Raw genomic sequence first — 14,844 nt, 5'->3', positions numbered from 1 at the left:
TACCTAGGAAGTGCGAGCTTACAGTTGAGTGTTGCTTAAAATTCAGCTTCTAGATATATTTTTAATTATTTCAAGAGATGGGAGCGTCGCTGTGTAGGTCAGCATTGTTGTCCATTCATAATTGCCCTTGAGAAGGTGGTGGTGCGCCACGTTCTTGAACTACTGCAGTCCATCTGGTGTAGGTGCACCACACTGCTGTTAGGAAGAGAATTCTAGGATTTTGACCAAGTGACAGTGAAGGAGCAGTGATATAATTCAAAGTCAGAATGGTGGTGTCTTGGAAGGGAGCTTACAGGTCGAAGTGTTCCCATGTATCAGCTATCCCTGACCTTCAAGGTGGTAGAGATTGTGGGTTTGGAATGTGCAATTGAAGGATGTTTGACAAGTTGCATAGAATCCATACAGTGCAGAAGGAGGCCATTCAGCCCATCAAGTCTTCCCCCACCTTCCAAGAACCTAGGCCCACTTCCCATCCCATCCCCACAGACCCACCGAAGCTGCACATCTTTGGACACTAAGGGACAATTGAGAGAGGCCAATCCACTAACCTGCACATCTTTGAACTGTGGGAGTAAACCGGAGCACCTGGAGGAAAACCCAGGCAGACACCGGGACAATATGCAAACTCCACATAGACAGACCACCCAAGGCCAGAATCGAACCCGGGTTCCTGGTGCTGTGAGGCAGCAGTTCTAACCAATGTGCCACCCTGCCGCTGGCACTGTGTTGCTGCAGTCCATCTTGTAGATTGGACACACTGGTTCCACTGTGTATCAGTGATGGTGAAATTGAATGTTTAAGGTGCTAGATTGGTTGTCAGTCAAGTGGGTTGCTTTTTTCTGGATGGTACCAAGCCTCTTGAATTTTCTGAGCTACACCCATCCATGCAAGTGGAGGATATTCCGCTTGTGCCTTGAAGATACTGGGCAAGTTTGGGGAGTCAGGAGGTGAGTTTCTTAACACAGAATTCCCAGCCACAGTACAGTAAAATGCATATGCACGTGTATTAAAAATGGCAGTTACTGGAGTTTCCCATGAAATACAGTACAATGTGTATAGCATGAACTAATATGCAAATACTCAGGAAGCACAAAACTGTATTCCTTTTACGTCTGATCTTCAACAACACAGTAACATATAAAATAATACAGTATACAGGTAAGGGTTCCAGATAAATTTGTACACGCTTCCGGTTGGTGAAGTGATGATTCAAATTCGGGGTATATCAGAAATTCTGAATAGTAGAGAATTCCGGTTGGTAGAATGGCAGATTATGCAGTGTTTCATGTATTTGCATGTCAAATTCAGTTCAGTTTCTCGTTAATGGTATCCCCCAGGATGGTGATAGTGGTGGCTTCAGCAATAGTAATGGCATTGAATTTCAAGGGGAGATGTTTAAATTCTCTCTTGTTGGAAACTTTCTTTGTGTGGCACTTGGCGGCATGAATGTGACTTGCCAGTTATGAGCCAAGCCTGCGTCAATCAAGACTTGCTGCTTTTTGACACTAGCTGCTTCAGAATCTGGGGCGAAATTCTCCGACCCCCAGCAGGGTCGGAGAATCGCCCGTGGCCACCGAAAATCCCGCCCCCGCCGTGGCAGAAATTCTCCGGGAATTGGCGGGGGCGGGAATCATCCCACGCCGATCGGCCTGACGTCCGCGCCGAGCGGCGAGGCCCCTGTGGCGATTCTCCGGCCCGCGATGGGCCAAAGTCCCGCCGCTTGGAGGCCTCTCCCACCGCCGAGGCAACGGTGGCGGCGGGATTGGCGGTGAGAGCGGGCCCCCGGGGTCCTGGGGGGCGCCCCCACAGTGGCCGGGCCCGCGATCGGGGCCCACCGATCGACGGGCGGGCCAGTGCCGTGGGGGCACTCTTTCTCTTCCGCCGCCGCCAAGGCCTCCGCCATGGCGGAGGCAAAAGAGAATCCCCCAGTGCGCATGCGCCGGTGGCTGCCGCTGACGTCACCACTGGTGCACGCGTGAACCGGCGAAGGCCTTTTGGCCAGCCCCGGCACCGGGCGGCGGGCCTGAAAGGCCGCTGGTGCCAGTTTTGGCGCTAGTCGGCGTGGTGCCAACCACTCCGGCGCGGGCCTAGCCCCCAAAGGTGTGGAGAATTCCACACCTTTGGGGAGGCTGACGCCGGAGTGGTTGCCGCCACTCCCCTACGCTGGGACCCCCCGCCCCGCCAGGTAGGGGAGAATGCCGCCCCTCAGGAGTGATGAATAATACTGAACGCTGTGTAATCATCGGTGAACATTGGCGCTTATGACATTATTGTGAGGGGAGGTCATTACTGAAACAGCTGAAATGATTGGGCCTCAGAGAATAGAATCATAGAATTTACAGTGCAGAAGGAGGCCATTCAGCCCATCGAGTCTGCACCAGTACAGTAACCTGAGAAACTGAGATACAACATGCTGGGGTTGACATGATTGGTCTCCAATGGCCACACCCATCTTTCCTTGTTTAGATATGACTGGAATCAATGAAGAATTTTCCCTAGATTCCCTTGACTACAATTTTTCCAGTGCTTCTTGGGGGCTGCACTCAGTCAAATGTTGCCTCGATGTCAGAGGGCAACCTGTCTCACCTCAACCCTGGAATTCAGCTATCTTTGTCCATGTTTGGACCAAGGTTGTAATGAGGTGAGCAGCTGAGAAGCCCTGATGAGACCCAAAAGGAGCATCTGTGAGCAGGTTATTGCTGGGTCGATGCTGTTTGATAACAGTGTCAACTCATCCTCCATCACGTTGCTGATAATCGAGGGTAGACTGATGGGTTGGCATTGATCGAATTGGATTTGTCCTGATTTTTGTGGATAGGACATTTTGTTAATTCAATTTGCGGAATGTGGGCAGAACTGGTTAGGCCAGCACTTGTTGCTCATCATCCCTAGATGCCCTTCAGAAGGTGGTACGGAGCTCCCTTCTTGAACCACTGTATTCCCTGAGTTTAGGTACATCCACAGTGCTATTAAGGAGGGAATTACTGGATTTTGACCCAGCGACAGTGAATGAATGGCAATATATCTCCAAGCGAGGATGGTGATTGACACCGAGGGAAAAGTCCAGATGGTGGTGTTCCCAAGTATTTGCTGCTCTTGTCCTTCTAGATGGTAGTAGTTGTGGGTGTGGAAGGTTCTGTTAAAAGGAACCTTGGTGAGTTCCTGCAGTGCATCTTGGAGAAGGTACACACACCTGCTACTGTTCGGCGGAGGTGGAGGTGTTGAATGTTTGTGGTTGGGGGAGCAATCAAGCGGGCTACTTTGTCCTGGACGGTGCCAATTTTATTGAGTGTTGTTCGAGCTGCACTCATCCAGGCAAGTGGAGAGTATTCCGTTACACTCCTGACTTGTGCCTTGGAGATGGTGGACAGGCTCTGGGGAATCAGGAGGTGAGTTACTCGCTGCAGGATTCCTAACCTTTGAACAGATGGCTAGACCAGTTCAGTTTCTGGTCAATGGTAACCCCCAGGATTTTGATGTAATGATAATGCCAGTAAGTGTTGATGGTTGAATACTCTCCTGTTGGAGAGAGCTATTGCCTAGAGTTTTGTGGCACAAATGTAACTTGACACTTGTCAGACCAAGCCTGGATATTGTCCTGGTCATGCTGCATTTGGAGATGAACTGCTTCAGATCTGAGGATTCATGAATTGTGCTGAACATTGTGCTATCATCAGTGAACATCCCCACCTCTGATCTCATGATGGAAGGAAGGCCATTCATGAAGCAACTGAATACTTGCTTGAGCTCAGGATACTAACCCGAGGAACTCGAGCAGCAATGTCCTGGAACTGAGATGATTGACCTCCAACAACAACAAATTTTGTTCTCTGTATGGCTCTAACAGTGGAGCATTTTCCCCCTGATTCCCATTGACTACAGTACTGTTCGGGCTCCTTGATGCCATACTTGGGCAAATGCTGCCTTGATGTCAAGGGCAGTCACTATCACACCATCTCTGGCATTCACCTTTTTTGTCCATGTTTGAACCAAAGCTGTAATGAGGTCAGAAATTAAGAGACCCTAGCGGAACCGAACCTGAACATCCCTGAACAAGTTGTGACTGAATATGTGCCGCATGACAGCTTCCATTACTTTGCTAATGATCAAAACTAGACTGTTGGTAATTCGCTGGGTTGGATTTATCCTGTTTCTTGTGTATAGAACACACCTGGGCAGTTTTCCACATTGCAGCGTAGATGCCAGTGTTGTAGCTGCACTGGAACAGCTTGGCTAGGGGAATGACAAGTTCTGGAGTACAAGTCTTCAGGATTATTACCAGAATATTGGTTAGCACTGATGCCTCACAACATCAGGGATCTGAGTTCAATTCTGGCCTTGAATGGCTGTGTGGATTTTGCACGTTTTCCCTGTGTCTTCCTCCGGGTGCTACAGTTTCCTCCCACGGTCCAAAGATGTGCAGGTTCGGCAGGTTTGCCATGCTAAATTGCCCCTTAATATCCAAAGGTTCGGTGGGGCTGTTGGGCAAAAGTTACATGGGGTTATGGGGTTACAGGGATGGTGTGGGGGATTGGGCCTGGGTCGGGTGCTCTTTCGGAGGGTCGGTGCCGACTCAATGGGACAAATGGCCACCTTCTACACTGTAGGGATTTTATGAATATTGTCAGGGGCTATAGCTTTTGCAATATTCAGTGCTTCCAGCCATTTCTTGATATCACGTACAGTGAGTCGAATTGGCTGAAAACTGATAGGCTTGCTGGAGGAGCCTGAGATGGATCATTCATTTCTGACTGAAGATTGTTACGTATGCTTCAGCCCCTGTCATTTGTACAGATGTGCTGGGCTCCTCCATCATCGAGGCTGGGGATATTTGCAGAGCCTTCTCCCCCGGTGGGTTGTTTAATTGTCCAACCCCTGTCACGGCTGGAAGCGACAGGACTGCAAATCTTATGATCTGATCCATTGGTTACGTAATCATTTAGCTCTGTCTATTACTTGCTACTTATGCTGTTTGGCACACAAATATCCTGTGTTGTAGCTTCACCAGGCTGACACCTCATTTGCTGGTTTGCCTGGTGTTGCTCCTGGCATGCTCTCCTGCACTCTTCTTAGAAGCAGGATTGATCCCCCCGCTTGGTGCTAATGGTGAAGTGGGGGATAGGCCACAGGTCAAAGGTCATAAAGTACAATTCTGCTGCTGCTGATGGCCCAGAGCACCTCATGGCTGCCCAGACTTGAGTTGCGAGATCTGTTCGAAATCTATCCTATTCAGCATGGTGGTAATGTCACACAACACAATAGAGGGTATCCTCAATGTGCAGACGGATCTTCATCTCCACAAGGACTGTGTGGTGGTCACTTCCAATCATGTCATGGACAGATGCAACTGCAACAGGCAGGTTGGTGAGCATGAGGTCAGCTATGCTTTTCCCTCTTGCTTCCTTCATCACCTGCCACAGTCCCAGTCTAGCAGCTATGTCCTTTAGGACCCAGCCAGCTCAGTCTGTGGTCATGCTACCGAGCCATTCTTGGTTATGAATACTGAAGTCCCCCACCCAGTATACATTCTACACCCATGCCATCTTCAGTGCTTCCTCTGAGTGATCTTGAATATGGAGGAGTACTGTTTCATCAGCTGATGGTGGCCAGGACGTGGTAATCAGCAGGAGGTTTCCTTGCCCATGTTTAACCTGAAGCCATGATACTTCATTGGGTCTAGAGTCCATGTTGAGGACTCCCAGGGCAACTCTCTCCCAACTGTATACCACTGTGCTACCATCTCTGCTGGATCTGTCCTGCCGGTGAGACAGTGCATACCCAGGAATAGTGTTGGTGGTACCTGATACATTATCTGTAAGGTATGATCCTGTGAGTATGACTATGTCAGGTGGTTGCTTGACTAGTCTGTGAGACAGCTCTCCCAATTTTGGCACAAGCCCCCAAATGTTAGTAAATAGGGCTTTGCAGGGTTGAAAGAACTGGGTTTGCTATTGCCATTACCTTGGAGATTATCCATATTGTGTGGTAAATGCTAGTATTGTAGTTGCAATGGAACAACATTGTTAGCTGCAGGATGTTGGTGCTCGAATGACATTATTGGACCGTTACTTGACTTGTTCATGAGACACTTGCTTCGTCCAAGCGACTGCATTTTCGACCTGAGTCAGCACCTCAGTAAAAATTGTGGTCAGTGAGTGTCCAATAGGAAAGAGTTGTAAAGTTAATTTTTGTGACTTTGGTTGTCAGGGTTGGTTAAAATCGGGGCCAGAATCTGTATGCAGAACAGACTAGCTGCTTATCGTTTGATATAAACCTTGTCCAATGGATTATATGCAAACCTGGAGATGTAACAGTGGAATATCAAGAAGTCTCTGGAGGACTGTCACAGACTGATCAACTAGAAAGATATAAATAAAATTTGCAAATTGCCATGGCTCGGTGGCTTGCACCATACTGTGCTGACACTGTCAGTAGCTGTCATTAGTAATGTTACGAAGCCTTAGAGCTTTTAAGGCTTCATTTGTCTCTGCTGTTTTGAAGCTGATGATACAGTTTTGAGCTTCAGTCTTGTCTAATCTACTTTTGCTACAGATTGCCTTCCAGTCATGGATGTGTCCAACAGCACTGAACTCGTCAAATTTGTAATATAAACAACAACTTGTTAGGCATGGGGGGGGGGGGGGGGGGGGGGGGGGGGGCAACGTGATGGTGTATCATTGTGCTCTGCCATGCAGTGGCCTCCTGCTGATTCATAGCTATGATTAAACACATAATGAGTTTTTATTTCAAACTTGTTCAGCAAGTATTTGATCGGAGGGAGAAGATGTAAGTTAGAGGGTAAATCAACTTCAGTTACTCTACCCACAAATGACTGTATCTGGAACAACTCCAACAGATGCGCAAGCTTAGCCAAGCACATCAGCAACCAAAGAATGGAGCAATGCTTGATGGATTTTAAAGAGAGGAAGAAACATAACAACAAAATGAGGAGGAAGAATACGAATAAAAATGGTTTTGTTACACCCTTGGGTACAATGGAAGAGTTTTTTTTTTCAGTGTAACATTGAATCTTGGATGGGTGCTATTTTCCTGGCTTCTAGCATACTGCTGGGGATTTTCCATCAGAAGTGATGAGGGAAGATTTAATTAAGCCGACCTAATTCACACTATGCAAAGGATGCCAAGTTCTTGGAAAGGGTACAGAGGAGATTTACCAGGATGATGTCAGGATTGAAGGACTTCAGTTGTGTGGAGAGTTTGAAAAGCTGGGACTGTTCTCCTTAGAACAAGATAGATTAAGAGGGGACCCATAGAGGCATGAAAAATAATGAATCTTTTTGAGAAGAGCAATAAGGGAGCATCTACATCCTATGATTAATATGTCAGTAACCAGAGGTCATGGGCTGGATTCTTTGATCGACGACACCAAAATCGCATTCAGCAACCGGCCAGAGAATCCAAGTTTCCGACAAAATCGGAGGCGGCGCCGCTTTTGCGATGCTTTGCCCCCTCCAAAGCGGAGAACTCACACAGTACACCGCGCCACATATCGATGGCCTCAGGACATTGCCTGAGGCCAGACCCCGATGCTCTGCCCCCGACCGGCCCGAGTTCCCAACGGCGTGGGGGCTGGGGGCATTGCGGTGGGGTGGTCCGGGGGACACGAGCCGGCCAAACGGGGGACTATTTTGGGGGCCGGGTCTGCAAGCGGCTGCCACCATGTTGCACAGCGCGGTCGTTGCAGGCCGCCACCATGTGCATGTGCGGCCACGGACCCAGCAATTCTCCGGGGCGTATCAGCAACTGGAGCCGGGAGCTCTACGCTGCTGTCCTGCTAGCCCCCAGCAAAACGGGGAATCGGTGGCCATTTTGCGCCAGTTTTTCTGGCATAAAATGCCACCATTCTCACACCGGCGTGGGGACATAGTCCCAGAATCAGAGAATGCAGCCTATATATTTAAAATCATTCCAGAAAAACGAAAGGATAAATTAGGAAAATTCTCAATCATAAGGTCAGAAGTGAGTATGTTCACAGATGACTGGGGATGTTCACAGATGACTGCACAATGTTCAGCACCATTCGCCACTCCTCAGATACTGAAGCAGTCTATGTCCAAATACAGCAATGACCTGGACAATATCCAAGCTGGAGCTGACAAGTGGCAAGTAACATTTGTCCCTCAAGTGCCAGGCAATGTCTACCTCCAACAAGAAAGGATCGAACCATTGCCCCCTTGACATTCAATTACCATTGTTGAATCCCCCACTATCAACATCCTGAGGTTACCATTGACCAAGGACTGAATTGGACTCCCCATATAAATACTGTGGCTACCAAAGCAGATCAAAGGTAGGAATCCTGTGACAGCCACTCACCTCCTGACCTACAAAAGCCTGTCCACCACTTACAAGGCATAAGTCTGAAGTCAGATTGGCCTTCCTAAAAGTGAACCCTTGGAAGGCAACGAGCCCGGACAGGATCCTTGGTCGTGCATTCAGAGCCTGCGCGGACCAGCTGGCAGATGTGTTCGCAGACATCTTTAGCCAGTTCCGAGGTCCCCACCTGCTTCAAGAAGACCACCATCATACCGGTGCCAAAGAAGAACCAGGCAACATGCCTCAATGACTACCGACCGGTATCCCTGAATTAAATCGTAATGAAGTGATTCGAGAGGTTGGGCATACAAAGCGGCAGGCTTCCATTTGAGTGGCACTTTTTATCACAGAATGGTCACAGTACCGAAGGAGACGCTTTATGTTTGCGTTGATTCTCCAAAGGACAACTTACCTGCTGTCACCCACTCCCCCATCTTCTTCCTGTAACCCTGCACATTCTTTCCTAACAGATAATAATCAAATTCTCTCTTGAAGCCTCAGCTGAACTAGCCTCCACCACATTATCAGGCAATGCATTCCTGAGCCTAACCACTCGCTACATGAAGGCATTTCATCTCACGTTGCATTGCTTCTTTTGCCAATTACTTTAAATCTGTACCCTCTGCTTCTCAATTCTTCCACCATAAGGAACAGTATCTCCCTATCTACTCTGACCAGACCCCTCATGGTTTTGAATACTTCTGTCAAAACTGCTCTCAACATTCTCTTCTCAAGGAGAACCGTACCAACCTCAATTATCTATCTATGCAACTGAAGTTCCTCATCCCTGGAGCCAGCCATTTTGTGAATCTTCTCTGCATTCTCTCTAATGCCATCACATCTTTCCAATTGTGGCACCCCGAACTGGATGAATTACTCCAGCTGAGGTTGAACCAGTATCCGATACAGGTTCTGCCTAACTTCCTTGCTTTTGTACTCAATGCCCCTATTAATAAAGCCTGAGATGCGATATGCTTTAGCAACCGTGCTCTCAACCTGTCCTGCCACCTTCAATGATTGATGCACATATACAGCATATTACTGCCATTGCCCAATCAGATGATTATGGATTAATCCTTATTACAAGGTTTCAGCACAATCTAGTCTGCCACTTTAGTACAGTACTGAGTCATTGCTGTAATGTTAGAGGATGAGATATTAAACAGAGGTCTAGTCTGCAAATTCTGGTGGATGTAAAGGCTCCCACTACACTTTGCAAAGACGAAAGGGTTCTGTGAGGTAACGGTCAACATTTCTACCTCCGTGATCACCATCAAAAACAGATTAGTTCTTCCCTGTAACCTTGCTGCATGGAAATTCACTGCTGGCATTTCTTAAATGGCAACAGTGAGTTAGTAGTTCATGAAACTGAATTTATATTAGAAAACTAGATTGCTGCTGAATAAACTAGTACTCTAATATCGGTGTTAAATTTTACCTCTACATACTACAGAAACAAATCTACAGGGCCTACTATGGGTAAATAAAACTAAATCATTATCTTTCCCCTGGCAATAAAGAGAAAATGATCAAACTTGGTATATTTTTTAAATGTATTAAAGTAATATGAAAGCAGAATTTTGTGGTATCAGCAGCTTGTCATCAGTTGTGATGTGTTTGTTTATGTATGTTCTACATTTATGTTAAGATAGATAAAACCACACTATTTGATCATAGACAGCATGGTGGTTAGTACTGCTGCCTCACAGCGTCTAGGACCCGGGTTTAATTCCCATCTTGGGTGACTGCCTGTGTGGAGGTTGCACATTCTCCCCATGTCCGCGTGGGTTTCCTGCGGGTGCTCCGGTTTCCCCCCACGGCCCAAAGATGTGCAGGTTAGGTGGGTTTGCTTTGCATTAATTGCCCCTTAGTGTCCAAAAGCTTAGGTGAGGTTATGGGGATAGGGTGGGGACATGGGCCTTGGTCGGGTGCTCTTTTGGAGGGTTGGTGCAGATTTGATGGGCCGAATGGCCTCCTTCTGCACTGTAGTGATTCTATGATAATTATGTTTTTTGCTGTGATATTTTCTCGTCTGTGATAGTACAATGGTATTGCAATTAAATTAGTTTCAGATTCCTGTACTTGTACTCTAATCCTATAAATTTTACTGCATGCGGAACAATTTATTGTTAGGGCACTGCAACTTCACAAACAAATCCACGTGACACTGGAAATAACAGTTTCTGAATGAATCACAGTGATAACAAGTCACATTGTTCATTCATTGGAACTCAATGAAAATGTTTATCGAACAATGCAATCTGAAAGAATCATCATTTTCTTTTAACATGTTAATGTGTCATTGATCAATCTGAACAGGTGATCCGGAAAGGAGAGGCGAGCTGCTGCTGGACCTGTACCCCATGTAAGGAAAATGAGTATATCTTTGATGAGTACACGTGCCAGGCTTGTCACCTAGGCTCTTGGCCAACGAATGATCTCAAAGGTAGGAGCTTGAACTGTTTCTACATTAACAACCTGTGACCAAAGCTGAAACTGTCTTGGATATAGAACATTTTGAATTGCATTGGTACAGTGATACCAGCAGTACAAACCATCTATTTATGAATTAGCTTAATTGAATAATATTCTTAAATTATTTCCACATATTAAATTTGACAGGTATGACCTGACCTAAGCGCCATGACTCATTATTATGTCTAAGATCATGATTAAGTTTAAAATGTTGATCTACAAATGATGGATGATTTCAACCTGTAATGTCAGAAGGAGATAAATACATGAGTTGTTTAGTTCAGCAATATAAAGTAAATTGATGAATGAGTGTGCAAACCAAATATATCAATTGAAACAATTGCTTACTAAAAATAATTAAAATAGTCACATTTAATAAAAAAATTCACAGTAAAAAATCTATAATTGGAGCAACCACAGTCCAAGAGAAATATAGCCCTGAGTGTTTACAATGTTTTTGATAGTGGACTGTCAGCATTCATTGTCATCAGCCTTCTGAAACTGACCACAATTCAGGATTGAGCACGAGTGCTGATTAGCCCAGGAATCCAGAAAACATGTGGTTTGTTGTTCACCGCTCCTGTCACAGACTGCATTGTGGAACCCACCATCCCATCCCCACCCTCTCCCAATGCCCAGAACCAGTTATCAGTGAATTTAGTTGATATAACAAAGACTTTCCCTTTTCGCTCTCACATCAATGTTAGAAACTCCATGAAATGTTACCTTTTCCTCTTCAATCAATTGGGTTTTCAATGGAAGAGTAATCACTATTGTTGAACAACAGATCTATCGCTGGTAAAATAATTTGATATTTGTGGGGTGTTGTTAACTATTTCCAGTGCGTTTCATTGCTCGATCAAACCATATTTCCTTCAACAATATTTGTTTTATTGCTGAAAAGAGACATGCTATTGAAGCTTTTTGTCTTTCACCCATCAGGACAGATTCTCAAGAATGTAAATTGTAAAGGGAGCAACAAGTTGTACTGTATAAAAAGTAAATGTTCATTGGTTGGCAAGTGGACTCTCCGTGGTAGAGGGATTGCCATGGAGAAGGTATCAGGGAACAGTTAAGTGCCAAGTGTTTGTTTAAATTCAAACCAGACAAAGGTGACTCTCATTGGTTAATGATACATACTTGCAAAGATGATATTTGTATTTACAAAGCAGTTCTCTGCTGTAAATCAAGTTCGTTTAGGTGTGGGCTTAAGTATGGTGCCCTTTCCAAGGACTGTGCCGACTCAATGGGCCGAATGACCTCCTTCTGCACTGAAAATTCTATGATTCTATGATTTATATGTAACTAACCTTCCATTGATAGACACATATATCATCAGTCTCTGCGATGGGATGCTGGCTGGTTAAACAAAGTTGTCCCAAATGACAATGGACCTTGAGTAGATCACCCTGTGTATTCCCACTAACGGAAGTGTGAAGGGGACAAGGTAACTCGGTCTGTGGGTGTATTCCTGAGTCTGCTGCTAGCAGTCTTTTTAACCCTTAAATTGCCTGTTACATCTTGGTTCTCATATCTGGACCCAAGTTCCCAAATTCTTTATACAGTACAATCTTTGGACACTAAGGGCAATTTAGCATAGCCAATCCACCTAACCTGCACATCTTTCGACTGTGGGAGGAAACTGTGGAACCTGGAGGAAACCCACGCAGACACGAGGTGAACGTGCAGACCCCACACAGGCAGTCACCCAAGGCCGGAATCGAACCTGGCTTCCTGGCACCATGAGGCAGCTGTGCTAACCACTGTGCCACCGTGCCATCCCAAGCAAAATAGAACTTCCTGATTTCTATTCCAAGTAGTTTATCTCTAATTTTAGGATTATGCATGGTCTGGAATCTTCCATTCGAGGCCACATTCATCTGCTTTAATCCTATAAAATGGCTTTAACATTGGATCACACAACACCATCTAAATTCATACAAACCTAATTTATGCAACTTGTCCATTTACTTTAATCTTTTAAGCCTTGGTATCATTAAAGTGAATCTGTGCTGTACCCCTTCTATGACAAATGCATCTTTCCTGAAGTTTGATACCCAAATTGAATACAGTGCTTCAAATGGTGTCTGGCCAAGTCTCTGTACAATTGAAGCATCACTTAATTTGAATTAAAACCCATTGTGATAAAGGACAGCATTCCATTAGTCTTTTTGGTTACTTTTTGTATCTACGCACTAGCTTTTAATGATTTGTGCATGAGGACACCTCCCCACAGTTCTTACAATTAAGATAGTATGTCGATTTTTCATTCTCAGAATCAAAATTAATTGCCTCACATTTCTTTACACTGAATTCCAATAGTTCAGCTTACCCACTAGGTTTGTCTATGTCCCTTTGCACTTCCTGCTCCCATCCACACAACTTACTGTGTCTCTTATTGTTGTTCCTTTTGACGGCTTGAATATCTGACAGTGTATGCCTTCATCCAGCTCATTAACATATATGCTGAGGCCCCCAGTACGGATTATTGAACAATGCTATTATTTATTACATGTTGCCAAAAAAACAAACCCTTTAATTCATGCTCTTTCTCCTATCTCTCAACTAACGTCTGTCCCATGTCACAAATGTATCTTAAATTTAGTGTGCCACACAATGCCCCTCAAAATTTGACTTCTTTTGACTCAGTTCACACCTGAAAAATGAGCATAATGAGGTCCAATTTCTACCCCAAAGTGTGTGTGATTAAATGGCCTCTCGCTACATTGTCCTATTTAGAAACATGTTTTCTTTATTATTTCATGGTGTATGACCAACATTTGTTGCCATCCCGTATTACCCCGGCTAGGTCATTTCAGAGGACATTTAAGAGTGAACCACATTGCTGTGGGTCTGGAGGCACATGTAGGCCAGACCAGGTAATGTTAGCAGATTTCCTCCCCGAAAGAGCATTAGTGAAACAGATGGCTTCTCATGACAACTGATGGCAGTCTTCATGGACATTATTACTGAGACAAGCATTATATTACAGATTTATTAACTCATTTATTAATCTATGTCCCAGGGCATTAGCCTGGATCCTGGATTTCTGGATTACTAATCATACATTACCATAATGGCAGCATCTCACCGTTGGACATATTAATGGATTTCAATGATCATTTCCCTAATGTCCTTTCTGATACAGTTAATATGCTGGCTTCAGCTTCGCCTGTCCTCGGTGTTACATTGCCAAACTGCTAAAAGTTCTGCTGAGTGAGTGATTGATCAAATGGTCATCATACAGTACAATCTGCTCACTCAGAATTTTAACAACTGAACAATACATGAAGTATAAAAAGCTAAGCAGAAGTACTAAAGGAACTAAACACGATCATGAAGAGGCCATAAATAGCATTGCTAAATAAGTCAATGAATGGGTCACAAAATAGAAATCACAGTTGAAAAGCTTGTCTAACATTGATGAGAATATTTTAAAGTAACTTTAATCTACTACTGTAATGAATTCAAAATAACTGATGTTCTATTACCCTGGGTATATGAACAATCAACATGTTTCAGTGCAATAAATAGCACTTAGAGAATTACGGATCAATCACTCTTCAGTGCCACAGGTATTAGCTTAAAGTTGACTGTTATTTACACTATACCTTTGGACTAGAATTCTAAATGTGATTAGCTCTAAACCTTTGATCTGGTTCTTAATTTTATTATTTCTGGAATATGGTTTCTAAGAACATAACACCCACATTCCAATGTCATCATATGAACAATGTTTTCTTGCTCCCATATAAAATATTCTGGAGTCTGTTTTCAGAATTGTTCTGTTGAAGGTGAGTTGTTGCATACTTCAGCTGAGACTTTGGACTGAAATATTACTTCGCTGATTCAGAGGGAGAGGATCAATTAGAAAGTTGGGGAGGTCATGGAATTCAGGATTTGCCCACACTCTTCGGAGCTTGAGCCCCACAGCATCTGTGTGGTGTCACTAAGAGCTCCTCAGCCAGAAGCCAGGCTGGTTGACAGACTTGGCCTTCAGTCAGACAGAGAGCTGGTCAGTGAAGGCCACAG

The 14,844-nt window shown here is 44.9% G+C and overlaps 1 protein-coding gene across 5 annotated transcripts in view; it reads left to right on the top strand.

The window, feature by feature from the left end:
- grm5b (glutamate receptor, metabotropic 5b) overlaps positions 1-14,844 on the top strand; it is a 772,206-nt gene that overhangs the window by 618,484 nt on the left and 138,878 nt on the right. For all 5 annotated transcript variants that reach the window (XM_038818171.1, XM_038818170.1, XM_038818168.1 and 2 more), the window contains one exon: positions 10,657-10,783. In XM_038818171.1, coding sequence (XP_038674099.1) covers positions 10,657-10,783 — 127 coding nt within the window. The remainder of the gene's footprint in view (positions 1-10,656; positions 10,784-14,844) is intronic.

Source organism: Scyliorhinus canicula, chromosome 14 (assembly GCF_902713615.1).
Source record: "Scyliorhinus canicula chromosome 14, sScyCan1.1, whole genome shotgun sequence".
In the NCBI taxonomy this organism is placed as follows: domain Eukaryota; kingdom Metazoa; phylum Chordata; class Chondrichthyes; order Carcharhiniformes; family Scyliorhinidae; genus Scyliorhinus; species Scyliorhinus canicula.
The sequence above is the reverse complement of the archived record's forward strand: the minus strand, read 5'-3'. Positions and strand labels throughout refer to the sequence as shown.